Here is a 26,389-nt window from a genome sequence, read left to right on the forward strand (position 1 = left end):
CCAAAAAGTAGTTATTTAAAATTATACTATGTTCCTTTAAAACTTTCCAATAATAATACTACTCACTACTGTTATAAATATATTCTAATTATTTCTTGATTCATAATAAATGTTATTTATTACTGATAATCCCCAAAATCAAGTTTTACAATGCAGTTTTGTAAGCCAAGGCAAATATTTTAAATGATAACTCCACATGACCAGAATAAATATTGCTTCAGTAAATCTTTATTAGTTTAGATCAAGTTTGTAAGACACACTCACACAGTAAGAGACCAAATGTATTTAACTAAAGAAATGGAACCAAAAAAAGAGGTTTGTGATTTCAGTGCAGAGGAAATGTGAGCATGCAACTCAATTAAAATAAGTGATTTAAATAGATAAAGGAAAAAACGCTAACTGAAAGTGCGATTATCAAGGTTTATCTTTAAAAGCTTATTCTAAAATAATTTTATAATATAGAATCACCCTCTTAGCTGGTCACATATATGCCCAGACAGAAACAGCTCTGCTCTGCCTCGCACAGAGTATAGTAGGCGATACTTGACTTACACTATTGAACCTGGGGCCGGTTCTCAACAGAATGCTTTATTATGACATTTTCTCAGTGTTCTTAAACTATTCTTCACCACCTGCCCTGCCAACTTGATATGAGAGGCGTTAAAGTGAGCTACAACAAACAGTACAAGTCCTATAGACAAAATTAATCCCCAACTAAAATGGACACAAATAAAAGACCCTAAAACGCCACCCATTCATTAACAGTATCCAACCTTCACCTTGACTGTGTTTAAATAAAGAATCAGTTCTCTACAGATGAATGCTCAAAGCTAAACATGCTGTTTAAAGTGGCTGTTAACTGCAACACAAATGTGAATGTGAAGTGGAGGCAAGTATCCTGTTCCCCGACTAGAAGTTCAGCACGTTACTGTCGAAGTGGGTGAGGACGTGCTTCTCGAAGAGCTGCTGGTCGCAGTCGAGAGGGAACTGTTCGCTGCACATGGGGCAGATCTTCCAGTGGCTCTCCACGTGCTCCTCAAACTTCGACTGGTCGTAATGAGGAGGGAAGATGACTTCACACAGCGGACAGCGCTTCTGCTCCCCACTGCAAGAGAGAGAAATTACATTAAACTGGGTGAAACCTTTGTATAAAAATACAAAACAAAAGACTTATAACACAAATTGTGGATAAGTTGGTGCTGGACCAACAGGAGAGTAAACGGCAGTAAAACAACATCTGTGTGAAGGCAATGTGGGTGGGCTAACGCACATATTCACACCACAACCAAAGCTCAACCACATGATAGGTAACAGCCGTGAGGTTTGTGTGTGTGTTCTTACCTGGGTTCAAAGCAGAACGGTATCTGTCCATCATTGAGGAATTCTGCAGGGTCAGTGGCTGTAGGCTGATCATTAGTTGGCTGGGGAGAGAAGAAAAACATTTCCTGTCATTTTACTCAGGATTTAAAGCTGCAGTCCGTAACTTTTGGCGCTCTAGCGGTTAATAAACAGAACTGCATGCGTGTTGCGGAAGAACATTGTAGCCTGAGATACTTTTTTCTGTTTATGTCTATGACGAGTCACGTAGGTGCAGTGGTACCAGTCTAAAATAGTCCCAATATAAACACTTCCTATATTGTAGTGATTCAGGATAAGACAAAAACAAGGTTTGGAAAATGGATTCATGATGTACTCGCTTATTATATACACAAAAAAAGCTTTAAGGAATGGAATATATACTGTATGCAGAAGAAAGTAAGTCATACAGGCTTGGTAATGATGACAATTTTCATTTCTGGGTTAATTTAAAAGTTTACTTTTTCCATTTAAAAAAGTATGCTTTATTTTTGTGTTTGAAATGGTTTGTGAAATTTTTTTATACTTTCGTATATTTCAGTCACATCAAACTTGGTGTGAATAGGCCTCAAGTCAGTTCAGATGAAAAGGGAGTTTTACAGTAACTGACTGAAGCTCTTCCATGTTTAGTTGAGTATATCCACCATTATCCAAGCAAGGCTAATGAGCTCAATTAGTTGCGAGCGTGAGCACTTCCTTAATGGGTCTGCTTTGGGTTACCAGGGCTTTAATAATGCCAGCTTAGCTTAGCCGGAGGCCAGCGCAGTGAAGAGAGAAGCACAGATAAAAGAAAGACAGATTTGAGAAGAACTTAAACCCATCCGCAGTTCTGACTTGATTAAAACTTTAATCCCACCTCTATATCACTTCTAACGGCTGAACGTGGAGGAAGCCCTAATGAACTCACAGTGCTCTGCGGCTCGTCTGGTTCCTCCAGTCCATCAGGACGACTGAGGTTACGGGCGGGCTGTATGCACACCACATTGCTGTCCCAGGATGGGGGCCCAACTGGGGGCAGTCGGGGCATCTGGTCATCAGAGAACTCTCCATCGGCTCCATCTGTCAGGGAAGGAAACGTTTTAATGCCTTAATATCTAGATTTATACCTTTGAGAAAACCCCCTAGCTCAAACAAATACAGTATAAGCATCTACAGTTGGCCATAAACAGTATTTAAAGCCTTAGGACACGTTATATTATATACTATATTAGATACAAAATATCAAACCAAATGGCATTTATTTTGCCCAAAAAATAATACATAGCAATTCTAGGTGTCAGTGTCATTAAAATGTTTATTTAAAACAGAGTGCAACAGTTCCTGCCCCCCTTTTTCAGCGGCGCTGGTTCCAGAAGTACCTTTTCATTCATTTCTCCTATAGGGATTTTTGTTATAAGCCGTGAACCAAGCCAATCAGCTACGGGGTGAATCACAACAATACAAACTGATTTGAAGCAAAAAAGGTTTTGAAAATCAGACAAAAAGACAAAGGTACAAGAATGTGTACTTCACGGTTTTAGTGAGGGAAAGAACTACAATCCCATGAAGCATTGCAAACAGCATAATCGAACTAAAAACGATGGAGAAATATAAAACTACTCATTTACAAATGTTGATTACATGTATAAGAACATAAGCTTATTGCAAAATGTGCATATAGATCGACTCGATTACGTCCTTCGCAGTGCTTCATGGGAGTGGGCGGAGCTTGGTGATTTTTTCGACTCTCTGATTGGTGTAATTTTCTTTACAGCATCATGGGTAATGTAGTTCCAGAAGAAGCAAATACCATGGATTAACAACCTCGTAGTGCACAGTAGGTCTGTCTTTAATCAATTTCCTTATGGAGAAACTGAATGGAGATTTTCCTTCCGGAACCAAACCGTTGCACTCTATTAAACGATTAAGATTAGTGGCTTAAGTTGTTGTCATATTAGCGAAATTTTGGTGAAATATTACAGAAAAGAAAAGCTCCATTGTCTACCATCAGCAGTAGCGTAGTGATTTAAAGTTCAGGGATATTAAAGTCACTTTCAAACTAGACAGCTTAATATTGGTCAATGCTGCAAATCCGCATGACAAACTTGAACCCGTTGCGAAATCTGCTTTCATGCAGAATTGTCAATTGCATAGGTTCCTATTAAAAGGGCTGGACTTTTCCCACAAAATAATCTCTGAACAATGGTAAATGCGACCACACTTATGTTCTATGGTTCTATACTGATCAAATTTGACCCCTTATTTAAAGGTGAACAAATGATGAGATAGTATCGTACATACCCCTGGAGTCAGTAGAAGAGTATGGGTTCCCAAACATCAGATCAGTGGGGCGCTGGGGCACCAGCAGAGGAGATGGGTCGTCTAGAGGGTACGGCATCGGGTACTGCAAGAAAACCGACTGCACATCCAGACTGCCATCTTTCTTTCCGTGTTCTTCTTCCCTGCTCACACTCCTTTGCAACTCCTGAAGGGACACAGGAAACACCACGGCTGTTAAGTTTTGGTTGGCTTCAAAAACGATGACTGAAATCAATAGCTAATTATCTGATCCACACATGCCAATTGAAACTTTAATGCAAATTAAAAACTAAACTGGGTGAAATTGGCCTAAAAGTGACAAAACTGAAAGCAATGTCTAATTCGAGGCCAGGCATGATGTATTGACATTAATTGAGTCAGGTCCCATTTTTTCATCCTTCTCTTCCTTGTTCCCTCTATCTTTGAGTCCAGACAATACATCACTCACCACAGTGAGCAGCGGCAGCGGCGTAGAGAAACTCGCCACCCTCACACAAACAGTTTAATTAGGCCCTTCATTAAAACTCCTCTGCCTGTTCAAAGGGAGGCAGAGCTCTGCCTTTTATTGAAGTCTTCGACAGGCGCCAATTTCATTTAGTCTGAACCTCAAATTGGGCCATTTTGCTTCTCGAGCGTCGAGTTTTGTGTTATACCTCGACTACGCGTCCCTCTCTGTGGTCCAGGGTAATTGAATGGAAAATAAGGACTCACTTGCACTGCTGGCCCAATTAGAGAGATATGTTAAACCCAAACCAGATCCTGAGAATAAAACAAGCAAGCAAGCAAAACAACTGCATTTTTAGACTGGCAGAGAGAGGCCTACAGAAAATGAAAACGAAAGCACGCACCCCCTCCAGTTTCTCTTTTTCTTTGGTCAACGCAAAAAGACTGTCCTTCAGCTCCCTGAGTTCTCGGCCCTTCTCTGCCACCTGGCTCTGGAATGAGAAAAGGTTATTATTTTTTAGATTAATTTGCTAAAAACCTTGACTATAGAGTAGTCACATATTATCGGTTAATATGTTAGAAATAATGTACGGGGGGGGGGGACTGTAAGCCTTGAGGGTGACAAGTCCCCTCCAATAATCAGATATGGCCAAATTGCTGTCTCTCCCAATGTGTGATATTGGTGATGTACTGTTGTACTCTATCATGCACTGCTCTGTATGTTGTTAGGATGACAAAAACAGCACTTGTTAATGTCACAATTGTTAGAGATGGCCAATCAAATCAAAGACAGGCTTTCAGAGAAGCAAAACATGAATTCCAGCACATCACTTCAGTTTTTACAGTGAAAAAGTGCGAGGTAAGAAGAAGCGAAACATTTAATGTTAAATGATCAATCCAAATTTCACTGTTTTGATTTGAGAATATATAATCTGTGCGATTCATGTAATTTGATTGCGAGTGAATGCATGCATATTTTAAAATAATATTATTTGCAAATAGTAAAAAATCGATTACTTAAAAATACATTCTAAAAATACTATTTTACTTTTTTCTTTATTGCCTTAAAACACTTTAAATGCTTTTGTTATATTATAGGCTATATATATATAAAAAAAGAATATTAAATTAAAGTCACCTCAAAATCAAAATGGACAATTCTTATTTTTTTATGGATTACCGTATTTATTATAAATTATTTATCCATGCAAATCATTGTTTTTTAAAAATTCATGTGCCATCATAATCTTTAATCAAAATAACTTCCCTCCCTCTTGCAGCGACATCTCTCCTCTGATGACACTTTTCTCTGTCTCTCACAAACATCACAGCAATAGCAAACCACAACCATCCAATGATCCAATCAATTCCCCATGGACAAAATCAAGTTCCTTCCTACATTTTTCCTTGTTCGAGAAGCTGTTTTACTTGGATATACGTCACAATAGGGAAGAAAAGACTATTGCAGCTTTGACTTCATCCCGACTTTAAATAAAAAGGACCTTTACATTTGTGACCCGGCTCCCAATCCCAAAAATTGGTTTGGTCCCTCCCAAAGATAAAGACATGTTTATGGCCTTTCAGATAGGTTCGAGATCTTGAATCCACTGAAAAGGTTTATTTTTCAATAACAGCCAATAATTGCTGAGCTGACTATTCAATAACAAGATGCAGGAATGCATGAGTAAATAAATAAATGAATTTGAATTAGTTAGTTTATTATATAAAACATATTTCTGCCTGACTGACCAAATAGAATGAAGTATTCCAGAGCCATATAATAACATTTATTCACTAAAATGTGAGAAATAAAAAATGATAATAAAGGAACGGTCTTGAAAATGCTTTCTGATTGCAACTGATATGCATGCAAAAATCTCAATGATACAAGATGCCTTCTCTGCTACTCATTTACATCTGTCTTTGCATGGCTCCATGTGAGTCACGCACAGAAAAAGTCAACTTCACCTAAAGTATACCACTGATCTGTACATGACCTTACTACTTAAACAGAACTGAGTCCCTCGCTCTGTCTCCTGCTGTGTAGGGAGGCAGCCAGCAGATGCATTATCCTGTCTTGATCCCAGGACTCCCAACTGTCCTTCCTCCACTGTCTCCATGTCTCGTGTAAACAGCAGTAAAAGTCAGTCTCCTCAGTGACACACTCATAAACCAGCACAGTCAGAGTATTTGTGCTAATGCAACAATACCGGGCTTGACTCAGAGCAGCCGTAAACAGTGTGGAGGAGAAACGGCACTAAGGTCTTCCTGAATCTCTTATCAGAACATCTGAAGGTCTGCTTATCTGAGATCACATTTCCCCCTGATCTGAGTCATTTGGTTCTAAACTGTATAAAAGAAGAAAGAAAAAGAAAAAACAGCACAGCTTCCTTTTGTTGAGATCTTAGACGCTGAACATTGCTTTTGATACTTCCTATAGCAGAAAGAAACTACACTGTAATATTAGGAGAAGTGGAGATAAAGGCAGCCTCAACAAGAAAAAAATGAAGCATGTAAACGCTTGAATCCAGCTATTTTCAACTGGATTCAAAAATACCTTGCACACGTGCAGTGCAGTGATTAATAAGCGAATTAACAAATGGTGCATTTATATAGTGCTTTATTATGTACTATTGTACACCCAAAGCGGATTTAAAAGTCTCATCCGAAGGACTGTGCTTTTTACAGTATAGTGTCCCTGTCACTACTGGGGCGTTAGGTAAGCATCTCCTGCTGGCCTCACTATCACATCTTCCAGCACCAACCTAGTTTTCCCATGAGCTCTCCCATCCAGGTACTGACCAGGCTCAAACCTGCTTAGTGGTCAACCAGTCTTGGGCTACAGGGTGATATGGTGTTAGATGCGCAAGTTTACACGTGTGTTTCTTTACGTCTCATGTCTTGCAAATTAGTCAGTGGAAGAATATATTAACTAAACATTTGATAAAAAGTTCTTCTGATATACAGTATGTTATCTGTCTTTTTAGATATGTTGCCAAGGCAAAAAAACGGAATTATGCTCTCGGTAGCTCCGGTGACATTATCGCAGTAGTTTTCTCTGGTTCTGAACACGTTAACCGGGCACTGTGCATGCCTTTAAGTATTGTTCCAGATACAAGTAAATGTATATGTTCATCCGATTGCAACTTTTAGGGTTCCTATAAACAAAACTTTCAGAATATGAAATCAAAAAATTCATTGAACAGCGGTAAATGAGAACGTAACTTTAGACTTGATGGAATCTGGCTGAGCAGTGGTCATCTGGTTGTCATCTGTCTTTAATAACATTAAGTCTGGAAGCATGATTTTCTGAGTCGTGTAACTCAGAAATTCACCCTTCCAGACTTAAAGGTAAGGTAAGCAATTTTTTTAATAAACACCTTTTGTTATACTGGTTGAAGTTTTCTTCACATCCTGATAGCAATCAATACTAGAAGTGGTCTAAATATTAAAACATGCACATATATCTCCTGTGGAAGTCTCAGGACCAAAAGATTTTTCGTCCAATCATTGCATTCGGTCCGAATACAATGATAGGATGTCCTACCTGCCTGTCGACATATGTATTTCCATACCGCCAAGCATCCTGCTAGCGCAGATATCACACTTCATCAGTGCGTTCCGTAAGGCTATGCAAAAGATGCTGTAGTTGTAAACAAACAGCAACCATCTTTTACAGTTCCTCCAGAACCAAAACAACAAGCTTATGCTGCGTTCACGCCATGTCGTATCCGTAATTACAAGATGACAACCCGTCACATTATTCCAGGAGCTGTTCACATTCTCAGATTTATCCATTTCTGTGTCAACACTATCAATGCAGAAATGAATCTGCAGCAGTCACGTGGTACAAGTCAGAACCAGAACGTGGTACAGTTTAATGTTCCTTATTATTGTAATGACTCTGAAGGGAGGGTGGGATCTCATGCTTTCAAAGCTAGCTTGCTATTGCTAGCCTCTCTAAAATTGCCTACCCTACCTTTAATGTTATCTGTGTTTTTTTATAACATAGTAGCATGTTAAGCCCAAATGTCCTCTAGTATAGTATATAATACATTTTTAGTTTAAACTCTGGACCAGTAGGTAATGCTGACCTTGTAGCGATCCTCCTCAGCAGCCAACTGCATTCGCAGGCCCTCGTTGGTTTTCAACTGCTCCCTTAGCTTCACCTCCATCTTTGTGAGTTCATCGTTTATCATGCTGCACCGCTCTCTCTCCTCCTGCAGGGGGGTACACTAAATACTTAAGTATATCAAACAGATCCAGTATGTCAGGGACAAAAAAGAAAAAAGAAAAACCTACATTAAGCAGCTGTTTGCATTTCCTGTATTTGTCATTTTTGTCTGGCTCCTTGCTTGCACTTTTCAGCCTGCCGTGAATGATAGCATCTAGCACAGCATCTGAAGTACCTGGGCTTCCTGTTAGCGGTCAAGAGAACACAACAGCATGTCCATACATTGTCCCCAGACATCCTAAAAACATGGAATTTCTAGTTTATATCGCTTAGTTTGAACTTACCTGGTGCAGATGCCTCTGGACTGGCAGACAAAGGTTCAGACCCTGGACTTCTCTTCACCTGAGCAAAACACAAAAGGTAGGCCTACTTTAAAAACTAGCAAACCACTAAAAACTCAAAACACAAGACTCTGCAGGTGGTATAGCTATATAATTGCAAAGTGAGGGTTAACTCACTCCTGGCTGTTCAGAGAGCTTGGCCACTTGTTTCTGGAACTTCTGGCATTCCTTATATTTGTCTTTATAGTGTTCAGCAGCCATCTGCAGCCTGAGCCGTAAATCTTCAATTTCTCTCTGCATTTCGACAACAGCTAACCCTTCTGTCTCCTTACACTGCAGAGGGAAAGAGAGATTATTCAGTTACACCATGAAAACAAAAACAGTTCCTAACATTCTTTAGTTAGAACACAGAATGCAATCTACGGTATAGAATAGACTTATTCCTGGAAAGTGGCGGGCTATCTTGATTAAGGCGTACTGGATTCAGGTGATTATTCAAAGTGTAATTGTGGCCTGGTCAATAGGCTTTATGCCGAACATCATATGAGTCGACATCGGCATATGCGATGGAGAGCGGTTATGCTCATCTTTGTTTGCTCCTTTGAAGGCATCTTGAGTAAAACGGCTCTATATTTAACGAAGCATATACAAAAGACCTGAACTGGAAGCGATGCGACCTGTTTTACAGAATACAGAAGTCTGTTGCACATCACAAACATGATAAAACGGTCAAACAGGTGGGCATCTCTTTACCGCCTCCTGCTGGGTTGAGTTTTTCATCTCCTCCAGCTGCTTTTCCAGGCGGCTGCATTCAGCCCGGGCCTCTGTCTGTCCCTTCTTTAATGACTCTGCCTCCAGGCGGATACGGTACAGCTCGGCCATGCTTCTGTCACGGGCATTGGAGGAGTCGCGCAGCTCAGCTTTTAGCATGTTTGCCTGCTGCTGGGTAGCCTGCAACTGCTCCTCTTTCTGCCTGAGCTGCTCCTTAAGAGCATTACTTTCCCCCTGACAAACACAAAAATAACACTTATGTGAATACAAACCTACACAAATATGCACACATTTCTACTGCTAATAAAGCTAACAGCAAACAAATATAGCCATAATCTGTTTTCCAAACTGATACGTTTTCTGAGTGTTGGCCTTTTTGCCAATTTTATTGATACATACAAGAAATTATAAAAGAAAAGAGGTGGAAACGGGATCATGGAGCCAAATATGAACTCAAGTCATTCACGTGAGCACAATGGCTCAATGTGTTAACTAGCCCACAGCTCCGACCACAATGTTTTTAACGGATCAATATCCCTACAATATAGAGTGCTGCAGGGATGATTATATTTGTAGACCAACCTGGAAGTTGCTATCAGGGGTTCCTATGACAAAAAGCCAATAGGATTATTGGCTTTTGGATTATTATAGAAAAGAAGTCTGTGATCATCGAAAGTTTATGATTCTTACATGTTTGTTCATAAAGATAATTTTCACAAATGAACACAACTTTTATTAATTTTGAAGTCTAAATACAATTGCCAGAAGTAACTAAAGTTAGGCTATACACAAACTACACCATTGATGCATTCAACGTCACCACCACAAAGTTTCTGACAGCTCTTTCCATTTTTATAAAAAATCTACAAGCTGGAAAGTTTGAGTTGAATAATTTGCAAGAGTGCAAGTACAAACACAATGAGACTGTAAAAATGGACTAGGGAGTAGATGAGTTTTCCTGTTCACCCATTCGTCCCATTTGGCCACTTTTTAGCAAGCACTTTTTCAGGACACGTACAAGCTTAAAAAATCGTTGAGTACTGATGCATTTTATGTTGTAGAATAAAACATGAAAATATCTTAAGCTTGTTTTAAATACAGACCTTTTTTCAGGCATTTAACCGAAAACCCAATAACTCTGGTTGGAACCAGAGGTGGAAAAATTAACAAATTTCCGGGTTTTAGGATTCATTCCTGCAGCACTTTATACGAAATGTAGGTTAAGCAGAAGCTTTTTGTGTGTGTACCGAGGGTGAACTGTTGGCCAGTAGCTGGCGGTGCTGTTTTTCTTTCTCTGCCAGGCAGGATTTGACTCTAGTGAGTTCCTCCTTCAGCTGAGCAATGGTGTTCTCCTTATTCACATCCACTGATTTCAGCATCTGCAGCTCAGCACTTAGCTTAGTGTTCTCAAGCTCCCGGTTCTTCAGGTGAATCTGTGCCAAACACACACAGATACTTTATTCAAGTAGACTGTTTGACTTTCTCTTTGCACATCTGCTGTGCAATAACCTGGGCACATGGCACATAAAACTAGCAGTGTACCAAAGCCAGTCCAGATCCTGGACGAACCCCCAATTATCCACACAATCTCTACAATGAGGTGTATTTCCGCCTGGTGAGGAAGTATGTGAGCTAGACCTAATTATAATGCAGCAGTAAGAGAGCAGCAACTCTGCTCCACCCCCACTCTTCTCTGTCTGTGCCTCGGGCAGCTGCTGTGAAGTGCGTTTCCGTGGCTACAGCCCAGCGTTAACGCCCAGTTCCTGTCCCCGCCACAAGAAAGTGGGGATAGAGGGTGAGACAAAGTGAGTGATGGAGAGTGAGAATTACAAAGTGCTAGTCAGAGTAATTAGGAAAAGAATGAGGGCCTGTATTGCACTTCTCCATGGATAAATGCATAAGCCTTTTCAAAACAACAGCTCAAAAAATGTCTGTTTGTTGGTTTTAGGTAAATTAAATAGATTAGGGATAAAAAAGGAGATGAAGAGGGAATGAAGCATGGTATAAAAATGCCAAGAGAATATACTTAGATGGGTGATGGGTGTCACTTTTATTAATTAAAAGTCAAAGTATTATCAGATCCCGTCTACGGAGAGCCTGCCCACTCCCTATTAAGTCCTATTGTACTGAATTTTGGTTGTAGTTCCACCAGAGTTCCACTGGGGGCGATCGCCCATGAGTGAAAAATGAATGGGAGTCTATGGAGCTAGACGGCTAAATTTGTCTCTTTCACCCGATTGCCATAGAGAAATCTCAGATTTGATTGTAGGTTTTGCAAGTTCAACATGGGTTATAGGTCGAAAGTTGAATGAATGAGTATTTATGTCCTTTCGATTTCTTACAGGTTGAGTTGTTGTTGCCCATAACACGCTAGAATTCTGCTAATGAACGCTGATTGGTCAGTGAAGGACTGATTACGACCAGAGATACCGCTTGATGGCATCGTGGCATCCAAAGCGGGACCAGAAACAAACAAAACAAAAACTCTTCTAGCACGTGTATTTACCTGTGTCAGCTGTGTTGTCGATGCCTCGAGAGAAAAGAAAGTGTAGAGTGCGAAAGCACCAAAGTGACTGAAGGATTGCAGTAAAGCAGTAGGCCTATCTCTGGTCGTACGATGTGTATGACGTCATTGACACTTTAAAATACTTTTTAAAGCAAATAAGTGACTCTAAAAAATCTAACACCCAGCAATGTGTAATTTCTTTGCAACTCCTTTCGAATACAACATTCAAATTACTAGACAAAAAATTATATCCTGAGAAAAGTGGATTTTGACGGGTATAGCGCCATAGACCTCCATTCATTCTGCACTCGTCCTGTGAGCGCCCTCATATGGAATCAGAGTGGAACTGCAACCAGTTCAGAAGTCGGAAGTGTACTGAGTCTGAGAGTGAAACTTCTCGCCTTATTAGACATTCTCTGGTATTATAGTATAATTGCTTCAAAACCAGTGATGTAACCCTCTCGTTGCTGAGAAATATAATGTAGTAAATCAGTAGCAAAGCTATTTTATTAATAAAAGTCGTGGGGCAGCGTTAATAAGTTTCCGTGCTCCTGAATGTTACTGTGTGTGCGCAGCGCAATCGCTGGGTGACATAAGCGTGTGTGTGCTTCAATGAAAACAGCTCATTAATATAGAACGGAGATTAAACTGACTTGGAACTAGCTGTGTATTAAATGGTTTTATTGTACACCTTCCAGCCAATCAGAATCGAGTATTCAGACAGACCATGGTATAATGGAAAATGAAACAAATGAAAATGAAAGCCGCTCAAGCTGCAATTTTCACACTCTTTTAGGAAAACGATGACAGTCAAAACATCCGGTATGGTGGGTTTTCCAGGTAATGCGTGAACACCCTGGACCTTCGTTTCTCGTAAATACGACCGTGTTTTGTGCATGTTATTTTTTGACAGACATTGATGCAGTGATATTTAAATGATTCGAATTTGAAAACAGATGGATCGCAAGGTAATTATAATTTATTTCTTAGCCGGCAAGTATTCAGTTAAGTGATTGATGCCCATGATTGTGTTATGTCGATGTTTCTAGTTCTAATATTCCAACTGACAGCCAGCCTAAGTTTTTGACGGACATGATAACATGCGTAAGGGGTGAACTGTTTGATTTTTTTATAATTATAAAATGTGCTGGAGATGTTCAAAATGCTTTATGCATTGTTGTTTTATGGAATTAAGTTTAATTTGCGGCTTAAATAAATTATATGTTACTCAGACAGACTTATTTGAAATTTTACATTCAGCTGTCGCAAATTCGTTGACTTTTGAAAATCTAGTTCTTTTTCTTTAATTTTTTTTCAAGGAAAGGAGTGGTTTTGATGCACAAATTTGTTTTTATTGTCTCTTATAACAAAAATATTTTATTTAAACCCATGAAAATGCAGATCCTGTTGTAAATAGTGAAAAATCACTTTTCCACAAGTATTCAGTTTCAGTAGTAGTAGAGTAAAGTACAAATTCCTTAATACTTTAGTATAGAAATGAAGTGCAATTACTCAGGTACTTTACACCCCTAGCACAGAAAGCATATAATAACAGGGATGTGTGTGAGGTAGTGAGCAAGTGACATTACCTTATAGAGCTCCTTCTCATCTTTCTCATTCTTCAGCTGACACTCAAGAGCCTCTTTCTCCAGAGTTAACTTCTTCACTCGATCCTTCAGGCTGTCAAATCAGAGCCATTATCAATCATTCACTCACACAAGGAACATATCTTGGATACGTTAAATAAACTCGTCAAAGTTCTCCAATCCAGCAGTTGATCTTCTAAAGATATGAATCTAACAAATCTAATCTACAGTTATGACATCTTCTAATCTTATGATCATATGTAAACCGTACTGGTACTTCAATACCAAAGTCGATACTAGCATATTAACAATATCAGTTTTTCTACAGTATGGCTAGTACCAGCAGTTCTTGCTTAAAGTTTACTGAGAACTTCACTGAGAGAAACTATACTACGATAAGGCTACATGCCTTTGTTTTGATTTAATCTGTTAATAATTATTATTTTATTTATTTTTACGAAGAAATGGACCAATAGTATATTGTGTTAGCTGTGGTATCTTCATCTTTTAGTGCTTATTCCTGTTCTGTACACACAGTTCAGTAATTACGGAAGTGACAACTGCATTCTACAACCGAATAAAAAAATGCAAGTAGTGACAATGGCATTTAAAAAAATTATACGCAGTGTGTACGAACCGAACTGAACAACTAGTTGTTCATGACGTATTTTAACATGCATCAGAAATGTTTCTCTCTTCTTTATGTGCGGTGGAAGAAATCACAGGGAAAGCGGTACGAGCCTTGACTCATTCGTGTTGCAAGATCTTGCTAAGAAAAACAGCAAACAAGAACAAGTCCACAATAAACTGAAATAAATCCAAATGCTTTATGCTGAAAATAAGACCAAAATATCACGACCTGCACCTGCAATAATGATAATTTAGGGGACTCACTCCCGCATTTAAATGTGGTTGTCACTCCTGAAACTTTACAGTGTGTACGTGGCCATTGAGAATCACAAAATTTAACTGGAATTGACTGGAAATGTTGGTATCATGACAACCCTAGCTTGTTAATATAATCAAAGAGATTTGCATAGTTTTCTCTGATTAGCTAATCATGGCTACTTCAATATGGTTTAAAAAAGGCACCAGTCTAGTTCGGTCTCCTTCTGCAGTCCTTTCTGCGTGACTCCGATCAGGTCCTCCTCTAACTGTAACACTCGTGCTGTACTCTCCTCCATTCTCCTTTTCACCTCCTCTTTCTCCTCCTGCAAGCTCTGGGCAGACAACTGCAACTCCTGTGTACACATACAAACACATGAGCCATATATCGTTTTTTTCTTTCTTTACGCAAGTATGTCTAGCTAGTGCAGAAAGGATGGGGAGTTATTGCAGAAAAAATGTTGGCTTTTGAGTTGTGTTTGTGTGTGGTCTCTGAGAATCTGCAAACATGACTAATGGAAAAGCAGGTCTCCAATTCCCACTCCAGTCTCTTCTGCAGTACCAGTTCATGTGCAGAAATTTTTGAATTATTTTAGCAGCACATAAAAAAACATATAAAAGTGCGGTCATAAAATTAACAGCCAGAAATGGGTGTGCTTGTTTTCATCTTTAAACCAGCTCAGCCTCACAGCTGATACATTTATACTTTATGAAAATTGCCACTTAAAAGCAACAAATGGTGCTGATGATTGTCATGTCTGTAAAGATGTAAATTATTCTTATATTTTATGTATTTTTTTATGTAAAGAGTCTGAAGAGAGACTCTCACTAGGGGGTGCTGACAGCCTGTGAACTTTATATTCTAAAACCATTTAAAACCAAACTGTATATGACATAAAGACTTTTTTTTGTCATATTTGAGAGGGAAAATACTGTAAATATATATAAAAAAACATCCTATATTTAACTACTGCAATAAAACAGGGAAAAAGCATTTATATTTCTAAAATGTTATGAGGTCAAGTCAGGACAAAAAAGCCTGGAGAAAAACCTTTTCCTCTTTTTAACTTGTGAAATTTTGGCTCTCTCTCCTGTCTCACCTGCACATCTTTCCTGAGCTGAGCGCTGGTCTCTTGCTCCAGCTCATATTCTTTCTGTATTCTGTTCTTCTCATCAATCAGTTCATCCCTCTCTTTCTGAAACAGGTCCAGGTTTTCCAAAAGCTCCCTTTTTTCCTGTTGAATTTGTTCCATCTTTTGCTGGAAAAAGATCAAAAAGTGTCAACTCTGGCATGTGAAAACTGACAAGAAATCTATCGTTTTGAACTGAGTAGTTTGAATCACCTCCAGGTAACTGGCTTTAGTGGTGACCACAAGAATATCGGATCCTCCTTCATCCTCCACTGTCAGCAGTTCCTCCTCCGTGGGGCTGTTGGCGCGGAACTGGAAAGGAGTGCTGGCCCCGCGGATCTCTCCCTTGTGTGTCACATAGCAGAACTGGTAGAACTCAGCATCGTCATTTGGAACATAGTAACCTGCAAAATACCCCAGAATCAAGCAGAGATTTAGATAACGGCCCTATCGTTAAAGTAGGAATGTATTACAACAAACCTGTTTGTATTTCCCATAGGTATTAAAGCAAATGACTCAAATGAACGACAGCTAAGACTAATGAACATAGCCTGAAGTCCAACCTTTACATCAAAACTTTAGTTCCACAGCAGTTTTATGACAGACTTATGTCTATTCTGTTTAATGGTATTTTTTTTCTCAATTGCCGTAAGGAATCCGGACTCATGCCACAAAAACCATGTAATCCCTCACAAAGATTCCAGTATGTGACCTGAACCACTCCAGTAAAACTGGCCCATCAACACTTCAACCTTCTAATAGGAGGCGTCAGTGTTTCCTATTTTATTGCATCCGTCACCGCATACCCTGAACGCACCTTTGAGGGGCCTTTTCTCTGACACAACATTCATCGAAGAAATGGTTGCATAAAACCCCATTTTAGACAATGTTATTTTACCTTGGAAGACCACAGATCTGTTGATTGCGGTTCCCTCTGTGTAGTTGTCTGGAAGAGGTGACCACAGGAAAGTGTAGTAGTCACGAGCGGTGCTCCAGCCAACCTGTCAGGAAGAAAGAGAGAGATTTTAAAAGGCTTAGTATATTTGTCTTAAAACTAAATGTTGAAATACTTTTTCTTTTCCGAGCGTAATATGCTTAACACTGGCTCAACCAATGGCAGGCAGGCAGGCAGGAAACCTGTTTGAAAATTACCAAAACACTTGTGTGTGCAACTTGTCTTGCTTTCTTACAAATCAATAAGCCATCAGGGTGAAAATGGTGAAAATGTTGAATGAGTAACTTTTAAATAGCAAAACTGATTAAGAAGAGGGTAGGGTACTGCGGAAAACAAGGTCCTACGTGTGCGTGAGAGCTTCTGTGCACAGAGCTTTTGTATGTGTATATGTGCGTGGGAGAGAAAGAAAGTGAGCGTTGCAAAATACTTCAGATATAAAACAAAGTTCTTTGACATTTTTATCCTTTATCCTTGTCAAATTTATATGCTTGGTCAGTGTATTTGTTTTTTGTGGCTCTTTTGATGCAAGTAAGCCACTTTGAAATAACCAAAATAATTTGGCAAAGTGATGTGGAACTGCAACACGTTCAAGACTTGCAACAATTCTCAGCAGTGTACTGAAAAGTAGTCATCGCCTCTGGACATCTGTCAACCAATTAGAATCAAGCATTCACAGCACTTTGGTATAAGATATTATAAATCTATACTCTTTTAAACAAAATCAAGAATCTAAAATACAGATCTAAAATCTCCATTCTAGAATTCTAGAAAATGAGAACTGTTTAGTACATGTATAACCTAGCAAATAAATATATAAATATATATATTAAAAGATTAATACATAAATATGAAGACTGTAAAAGCTTTGTCAGGCTGTAGTAGTCTTGACCACTTCTTTTGGCACATTGTGCATTTTTCTCATCTCCATTAGTTCTAGTAGAAAGCCTTTGAGATGAGAGAATAAAAACATGGATTCGGCTGCGCTTTACGGGGCGAGTGAAACTCAGCCTGTCTGCCACGTGTTTCTCGCCAAACCCTCGTGAATATGTTCGGTTGAGGGAGCGCGGCTACAACTCAGCCTTAACAGGAAGAAGAAAATAGGTGAAAATTTTATACATACTTCAGAATGGAAACCAAGATGTAATTATATGAATTTTATGTGTTGTTAACTGATGGTTGATGAGGGGGGAGTACAGAAAATACATCCATAATTTCAGCCCTCTGTCATAAAACTGTCAAACAAAATCAGACTCACATCGGGCAGGCTGTGTTTGTGAACACGCAAACGCACAAGCCTAGTACCTGCTATTGGCATCTACATGGGAACTCTATCCTGGAAGTAACACACAGAGAGACACACACTAAAAAAATGCAAACTCACTACAGCTCAGTCATGTTAGAAAGCTGTGTGGCTTGTTTGCTCAAACCATAGCTGACCTCTATGTCCACAAGAACATTAGTGTTGCAGAAATCCCCTGATTGTATAAGAAAGTTGCCTGAGGTGCTGGAGCTGTAAAGAGCAGGAAGCCATTAAAGGCATAGCCCATACAGAGCGTCATTACTGCCTGGACCAAACTCCACTCATTAGAGACGTTTGGGGAGGGGGGAAAGGAGGGTGAGAATTAAGCCCCTGTGTGTCTCTCATTTAGGGCTGAGGAGTGAACGCTAACCGAATGGAGAAAAGATGGATGAGAATGGCATGAGAAAATACACAAGAACATTTCAGAATGAGAGCAGCTCCAGCAGCATTTCACAATAACGATGATGCACAAATAAAAATAGACTACAAAATATTACAGTACAAATACAGAGGAAAATTACTAATTAGGATGATTAATTTCCTGGATTACTATTTCAGTACTTACTTTATTAGTACTTACATTTAATTTAAAAAACAATAAAAAAAAACATAATAATACAAAATATTATTCTGTATTTGGATACTTCACACAGACCTAAACATTTATAATTTATATAATAACAAGCACACTTTTGAAGCAACACATTAAAAAATGATATACTGTTGTCACAGTATGGGGTGCCTAATGCAATAAAAAAAAAAATAATTTAAACGTGTATATGTATTATGCATATAATAAATGAATAAAACTCCACAGAGAACAACAGGACATCCCAGTGTCTGTGAGAAAGTACCTGATTCCCTGACTCAAAATGACGCACAGACTTGGCCCATGACTCTGTCTGTGCTGGCTACATGCTGCATTGGAACCAGCGGGTCTATATATCAGGATGCAGTACAGAGAACATCTACTGCGCTGACAGGATAATTATAAAGCAGTGTTCACCTTCTCCATGGTTAGTCTGATGGCATGTTCTGACAATCCAACATGACGCTCACAAGTTTTTCAACTAGACACTCTCTGTAACCATTCCAACTTCAAGAGAGCCACAGGCAGCATGCCTGCTCAAACAAGAAACAATTTAGGCAAAAAGGCAAATGTCAATGACACCGAGTGGATTTCTCCGTAAAAAAATCCCTACATGTCATCTTGTCACACAGACAATGCTATGGCTCGGATATAACTGACTGAGAGGGGGAAGTAGTTGTCGCTTTTCATTGTTTGAATCAGAATTAGGATTTTCTGATTTCAAGAAATGTACCCAGATTTTTCATAAAGCTGGCATTCAGGTAAGAACAGTTATTCTCCTGAACACTAGGTGGCAATGATAGCCTTGCGACTACCTGCCGCTCCAGGCAAATGACTCATGGAACAGGTCTTGCAATTTTCTGGTGTTTGGCATGGCTGCCTTTTGTCTGTCAACACAGACATAGCCATGTTAAGATTTATGATCTTATGCCCTTCATCGCCAGAGGTTATTCTGTTTCTCTGGGTGCAGTCAGTCAGCTCTGTTTGGAGGAACATGCCTTTCCTTCAGGGTATATGAAGACACTGCTATCCAATGGCACGTCACAAAATAATAATGTCGTAAAAATATATTAGTTATTTCACATAACAATGAAGTAAGTTCCATCATAATTGAGAAAATAAACATAGATTGCCATCGGGAAGTAAGAACAATTATCTATAGAACCGTTGTTCTCAAGGACCAACTGCCATTATGCATTAAATCAGGAGTTTAGCTTTGTGAATTGCATCAGCATTTGATATATATTGTGGCCTTCAAGTGGAGTCGAAAATATATTGGCCTTCAGAGTTTCAAGCATAATAAACATGACAGAAGCCTTTCAAACTTCCCTATGTCATCACGTGTCATAATAATAAACACGATTACCCAACTCAAAAGTAGGAGCTTCCCTGGTACACTCTAAAGCCACGTTCACACAGCAGCAGAATATGGTTGTCTCTCCTGCATTTGAGCCCTTAATATGGTTACATTCACACACAGTTCAGTTATTTACAGGAGTGACAACCAAATTCTATAGTTCACACCAAACTCAAACTCATACATTTTCACATCCAACGTGAGCGAAATGCCAGCGCTCAATTGTCTAATCATCATAGGTAAGTAGTGGCAATGCACTGACATTAGCTTTTGGATCTCAGGAGTTATGTCTCCAACCGTTAAAACATTACATTTAAGTGAAAATGAATGGCAGATTAATATCCAGCATGATGTATGTTTTGAAATCAGCGAAAATTGCAGGTTAGTGAAGTACAGCTACTGTTCAGGAAATATGCTCAAATGGAGTTAAGGTTTTTCACTTGTGAATGTCAGAGATTTGTGTTTAGTCAGTCATTAGAACGGTCGCATCTGAGACAGTAAGCGCATCGCATTTTGTTTTCATCAACTTGAAAGTTCAAAGTTTATTGTAGCTACGTGGGCGTTTAATACATTTGGCCAAAATATTGTGTTATAAAAGGCTGTATTGGCAAATACCAAACTAAGACACTCTTCTCTGCTCTTCAAATACATAAAATATTAGCCATTACAAACATCGTGTTTTTTGAGTGAAGAAAACGCTGTACTTATTCAAAGAACCAGTTCTCCATTTACCCTTATACTGCAAACAAGCAGAGATGGTCTCCAAAATGTGTGCAGGGCGGGTGGAGCTACTGTATGAGGTTTTGCCGTCAGTTTGAGGATCCACTGGAGTTACGAGGTTTAGTCACAAGAAACGTAAAATACAGATTCTGCTCATGGTGAAGCGAATGATTTTTATACATTGAAGTCCTGCCCACAACCGCATTCTAGGAAAACTCTTGCTGTGTGAACGAAACCAGACTTGACAACTAGTGCTCCGCTTTCCTCCCAGATATAAAAGATGCTGTAGGTTAAAGAAGATTTGACGGTTGAACTCGTGGATGATTGGACTCAAAGACTTTTAAGTTTTATGGATGTGGCAATCTTTGATATTACTTTGGTCATTGTTACCGTTGCACAATGACCGTATTCGACACTACTGTAAGTTGCTGTGTGAACGGGACATTGAGAGTCACACCTGTAAGTAACAACTGACAGTGTGAACGTAGCCTAAACCTCTCAAAACCAGATATTTGAATATCGCCATAAAGTCTCGTAGCTTTTTCCAGTTAAGAACCCCTTAGAGGGGAATATTTGTATATATGGATGTGTGAAAATAATATTTAATATTGCTGTAATGTACCACATTAGAAGGTTCCCTGAATAATTTACAGCATTAAGTGAAAGAAAATTTGATTTCCACCTGTAAGCAAAACAGACATTATAAGAATATGCCAAAATGATTCAGAATTGAATCCAATCAAATGAAAATTGGAATCAAATCTACCGCTTGTGAATCAGATATATTCATTCATTCATACATTTCATTAATTTGAAATCAGATATACCACTTAGTGCTCAAGGACAAGGACATATTGTTTTTTTATTACTTGAGCAAAACTTTAAATATCTTTGAATCATTTAAATGGCATGAACCTGACAAACCAGAACAAAACTGGTGATTTCAGACAACTCTTCTGTGTGATACGCATCAGATGGTCTGTGGACTTTGGAGATTTTAACCCACCTTCCAAAGATTTAAAAGGGATACCTGTTTCTCATGGGGGGTGGGATTGTATCTTTTAATCAAGAACATTGGCCACAATGTGATAGAGCTGTTGAGAAGCAGCAGCCGTCCTGACAGCTGGCCATAAAACAGCTTCATCAGACTCGCTATATCACACGCAAAGTCAAAAGTTCTAAAACACCACTTTGATCTGGTCGGATCCAAACCCAGATACTAAACCCTGACAGTGACCACACTCAACTCCCCCTCCACTAACCTACAGCAGTCAGATGTTCTCTTTTATTTCCTCTCACCATACAGTTCACATCCATAATGCTGTAAATACAGTTTGTTTTATGCTCACTCATTCAGCAGTAGCTGGGGAACTCCAGAAAGCAGAGACGGAGCCAAAACACCCCACTTATTCTGCCAACCCACATATTTCATTCCCATGCACACCGTCATGTCCACATTCGCGTTCAACTACACTCTGGCATGACTCACTGTTTTGTGCCAAAATAGTGGAATTTTCAAACTACCAGTGGGTTGTAATATTTTATAGTTTTTTTTTTCTTTTTTTTCACTGCAGAGCAAACTGCCAAGATCTTTCACAAATACTCAAACCGCATTCTGTTATACAAGCGGGTAGTAAATGTTCATGCTCACTTGTTGAAAACCTTGTTAGAAGGGGAAACATTTGTGACTGATATTTTCCTGGATATGATTCACAGTTTTTCCCGAATAACGTGAACAAGACATGCATACCCCATCGGTTCAGGGAGTCGCAACACATTTTCTTCAGGTTTAAAAAGAGATTGATTTCCTAATGAGCTCTCCATAAAAACATTTGGTAACACTTTAGTGTAGGGTCCAATTCTCACTATTAACTAGATGCTTATTAGCATGGATATTTCTAGGATATTGGCTCTGTTTATTAGTACTTATAAAGTACATATTAATGCCTTATTCAGCATGAACATATTCTATATCCGCTAATCCCCTACACAATTCCTAAACTTAACAACTACCTTACTAACTATTAACAAGCAATAATTATGAGTTTATTGAGGCAAAAGTCATAGTTAATAGTAAAATTGGATCCTAAACTAAAGTGTGACCAAACATTTTCCTCAAAAACCATAGCAGACGAGCAAATGAAAGGGTTAGTTCACCCAAAAATGAAAATTCTGTTAGTAATTACTCACCCTCATGTTGTTCCAACCCAATAAGACTTTCGTTCATCTTCGGAACATAAATTAAGATATTTTTGATTAAATCTGAGAGCTGTCTCACTCCTCCACAGGCTTCTTTGTAATTTAAACTTGCCGGCCCTTAAAGTTAGTAAAGACAATGTTTAAAATAGTCCAAGTGACTACAGTGGCTCAACCATAAGTTTATCAAGCGGCGAGAATACTTTTTGTGCGCAAAAACAAACAAAAATAACGACTTTATTCAACTATTCATTTCTTCTGTGTGGGCCTCTGAGTGAGTTCACGTAGTGTAACAGTGCAGCGCTTCTGGGTTGTACATCAGAACGTAGGCTCACTATTGGCCGACGCTGGTCAGGTGTGTGATGCGTGTGATGCTGGCTAATAGTGAGCCTACATCCTGACGTACAACCAAGAAGCGCTGCACTGTTAAACTAAAGTCGTTATTTTTGTTTTGTTTTTTGCGCACAAAAAGTATTCTCGTCGCTTGATAAACTTATGGTTGAGCCACTGTAGTCACTTGGACTATTTTAAACATTGTCTTTACTAACTTTAAGGGCCGGCAAGTTTAAATTACAAAGAAGCCTGTGGAGGAGTGAGACAGCTCTCAGATTTAATCAAAAATATCTTAATGTGTGTTCCGAAGATGAACGAAAGTCTTATTGGGTTGGAACAACATGAGGGTGAGTAATTACTGACAGAACTTTCATTTTTGGGTGAACTAACCCTTTAATGGCTTGCAGGGAAAAGAGAACTGACCTGGCTATATAGCCTGCTTTAGAACCGGATCTAAAATATGATCTAAAATGATACCTACTAAAAAGGAGTCTTTCTGGGTCAGACTAAAGCGAAATATGGTTCTGAAAATCATTTACAGCAGGAAACATTTAAGTGACCAGCAGTAAATCCAATATTATGTTAAGCACCAGTAATGGCGGCTCCCCAAATATTTCACTGCCAAATATGACGGCAGGGCCTTGTAATTTTCACACTGTGGAAACTGAAGATGGGAAAATGGAATCAAGACGTTAGAGTTGCAGGAACATCCCACATGATTCCAATAAAATGGTAGGAAACCAACTTGGCTGATTTGAACATTGTCGTGAAATAAGTGAAGGTAGATTTGACGTAAAACAAGCAGGGCCAGAAAGCCCAACAGGTTAACATTGGGTTGACTTAAATACTTGAATTTTAATACTTCACTTTAATAACGGTTTCATTATATAATTTAGTTGAATATAATGGGATAGTTGGATATCAAATATTATATTTTAACTCTATGCACAGCCAATTTCAGTGCATGGATAATGTGCATGAAAACTAAGCACCGAATTAAAGCGAATAAAAGAGTGTGTGTGTGTGTGTGAGAGAGAGAGAGAGAGAGAGAGAAATAGTCTATTTAAATTTTTTGGAGAATCTTATAATTGTAAGTGGCAGTGCCTTGTTTAGAGGTGGAATGGTGATGAGATGAAACAGAAGAAGCCAAGTGAAGTTACAATCTCTTATCTATATTTCTTTTGGTAGATACATATTCAAGAATTGTACAGAACATGGCAGAAAAGCAAGGTAAAAACAGAGGCAAAATGAAAGCGAGAGTCACCTTGAAAATGCCGACCCAATCCTTGGGATTTGGTTTAATGAACTGCGTGAGGGTGTAATGGCATTCTAATGCTGCATGAGGAAGGTAACTTTTCCCCACATTCTGGAAGATGACATGGGCAAAATTGGACGTTTCCATGGTGCTGCTAGCTGCTGTCCCCTCCAGGAATAAAGCCATCTGTCTATCAGCAGCTGTGTCTGTGGGAAGACAGGACCCATAAGAGAAGTGAAACAGAGAAGAAACACCTAAAAATATTCTGTGCCAGATTCTACAGTAATCTAGGGTGAATGTCTTTAAGTAACATTATGAATCAATTTTCTAAATCACACACAAGTAAAAAACGGTCATCCAGATTTATTATTGTAAAATGATTCTGGTGCAGGCACACTGGGTCTGTATTGACTGTACGCCCACTTGTTACCAAATAAATAAAGAAACTGATACAAAATATTGATTTGAGTTGAACTTTGTTTGCCTATGTGAGGAAAAAAGGAAACATGAAGAGTTCAAGAATCATGAACACCCTTTTATGTGGGGGTGTGCAATATCACGATTATAGATCATGAACGATTAAAATGTCTCCATGACCTGCTTTTGAAGAAAGATTGTAGTAACGTTTCACATCATTTCATAGTATCAGTTGCAGTTCTGGCACCCCCGTCCCAACATACTGTACACTGTGACATACATTCACATCACGTTTAGCAGTACAAGGGTAGGTTGCGTTCACGTGAAATTGCAGTTCACCATCCCGAAAGTTTTTTATTTGCATGCGTTTTAATTCCTTGCCAGTTAAACTCTTAATTCGCACACTGTTCATTCGCTGTGTTTCTGAACAAGTACACCGGAAGCAAAGTCACACACCTTCACAGTACTGAACTAAGTTCTCTTTCGCATTTTATTGTGATTAAGGGGGTCCTATTATGCCCTTTCACAAAATCTTGATTTTGTTTTTGAGATATGTCTAGAATATGTTTTCATGTTTGATTCATGATTGTTAAAAAAAACTCATTATTTTTCACATATTTTACATTATTACAGCTCCTCTCACCTCAGTCTGTCTCGAACACGCTGATTTCGATGAGGCCCCTCCTTCCGAAATACGAAATATGCTGTGATTGGTTAGCTGGCCCACTGTGTTGTGATTGGCAGCGCTTAGCGTCTGTTCGGGAAATGTCCCACCCCTCTATAACTGCGAGTTCTTCTCTAGTGTAAATATTGAGGATGTCAATTTCGAACCAATTCAAGCCTGATTCAGACCCTGACTATTTTAACGAACAAGAGGATCGTGCAGAACGGATTTCATGCAAAGACTTTGCAAGCACAGATTTCACAGGACGTGGTGTGGGTTTTTTTTGTGTAATTATTTTATTCATTAAAGATATGTTATCCACCATTTAATCGTGATATTTGTCAGAAAAAGTTAATACAAACACTAATCGATCACAAAACCATGGTTAATTTTCCTAAGGAGCGGTGAACCAACAAAACCGAGAGCTTACAAAAGCAAAAGAAAACAAGCTGTTCTCCATAAAATGTGCAGCACACAGATAAAAGTTGGGATTTTAATATTCAGGAACACTGTTTAAAATAAATTAACCACTCTAAGTTTGTCAGCCTTATGAGTTAAACAAATGAGTTTGGGAAAAAAATGTCTCTTTGACACAGCGACAACACTGTCTTCTCTCATGCAGCTCAACCAGGCCTGGTGCCTTTTTTGCATATTCCGTGGGCGTGGATTATTTAAATGAGTAACATTATGACTTCATAAGATCCGGAAAAATCCCGTTGTAGTCCAAACAAGCCGTTCGTTGAAGTTCTTGAAAAGGGGGTTCTGTTAAATAAAACATCTCCCTTTGGAATGGACTTTGAGCTTTGTAACCTTGCAGATCTTTTTTAATGCTCAAACAGCAACATTACACACTAACTAAAGTTGAAAAATTGGAAAAGCATAATAGGACCCCTTTAAACTGTTGTGGTACATCAAATACGCTGACCTTGAGATCAAATGCAACAGTGCGCTTTAAAGACAGAAAGCAAAACTCTCAAGCACAGAGTGTTCAAGACGAGTGAAAATATATCTGTGCTAAACTTGTACTTCGCCTCGAACTCAAACACTGGCAAGCGAAATCTAACAATTATTGAGTCGCCTAGCTAGCATGAAAATTGTGTCTCACATGCGAG

General features: G+C 38.9%; 1 protein-coding gene across 3 annotated transcripts in view; it reads right to left on the reverse strand.

The window, feature by feature from the left end:
* Window positions 1-210: 210 nt before the first annotated feature.
* tax1bp1b (Tax1 (human T-cell leukemia virus type I) binding protein 1b) overlaps window positions 211-26,389 on the reverse strand; it is a 30,868-nt gene continuing 4,689 nt past the window's right edge. The window contains exons 2-18 of one of the 3 annotated variants that reach the window (XM_082149984.1): window positions 24,206-24,402; window positions 16,390-16,492; window positions 15,705-15,895; window positions 15,462-15,620; window positions 14,569-14,717; window positions 13,480-13,570; window positions 10,632-10,817; window positions 9,367-9,618; window positions 8,791-8,946; window positions 8,617-8,674; window positions 8,401-8,516; window positions 8,193-8,318; window positions 4,503-4,589; window positions 3,637-3,820; window positions 2,264-2,415; window positions 1,342-1,421; window positions 211-1,105 (exon numbers count right to left, since the gene is read on the reverse strand). In XM_082149984.1, the coding sequence (XP_082006110.1) occupies window positions 910-1,105; window positions 1,342-1,421; window positions 2,264-2,415; window positions 3,637-3,820; window positions 4,503-4,589; window positions 8,193-8,318; window positions 8,401-8,516; window positions 8,617-8,674; window positions 8,791-8,946; window positions 9,367-9,618; window positions 10,632-10,817; window positions 13,480-13,570; window positions 14,569-14,717; window positions 15,462-15,620; window positions 15,705-15,895; window positions 16,390-16,492; window positions 24,206-24,382 (2,463 nt within the window). In that variant the 5' untranslated portion in view covers window positions 24,383-24,402 and the 3' untranslated portion in view covers window positions 211-909. The remainder of the gene's footprint in view (window positions 1,106-1,341; window positions 1,422-2,263; window positions 2,416-3,636; window positions 3,821-4,502; window positions 4,590-8,192; window positions 8,319-8,400; window positions 8,517-8,616; window positions 8,675-8,790; window positions 8,947-9,366; window positions 9,619-10,631; window positions 10,818-13,479; window positions 13,571-14,568; window positions 14,718-15,461; window positions 15,621-15,704; window positions 15,896-16,389; window positions 16,493-24,205; window positions 24,403-26,389) is intronic. The other 2 variants (XM_082149986.1, XM_082149985.1) reach the window with 2 other exon arrangements.

This window comes from Leuciscus leuciscus (assembly GCF_965113295.1).
Source record: "Leuciscus leuciscus genome assembly, chromosome: 20".
NCBI lineage: Eukaryota > Metazoa > Chordata > Actinopteri > Cypriniformes > Leuciscidae > Leuciscus > Leuciscus leuciscus.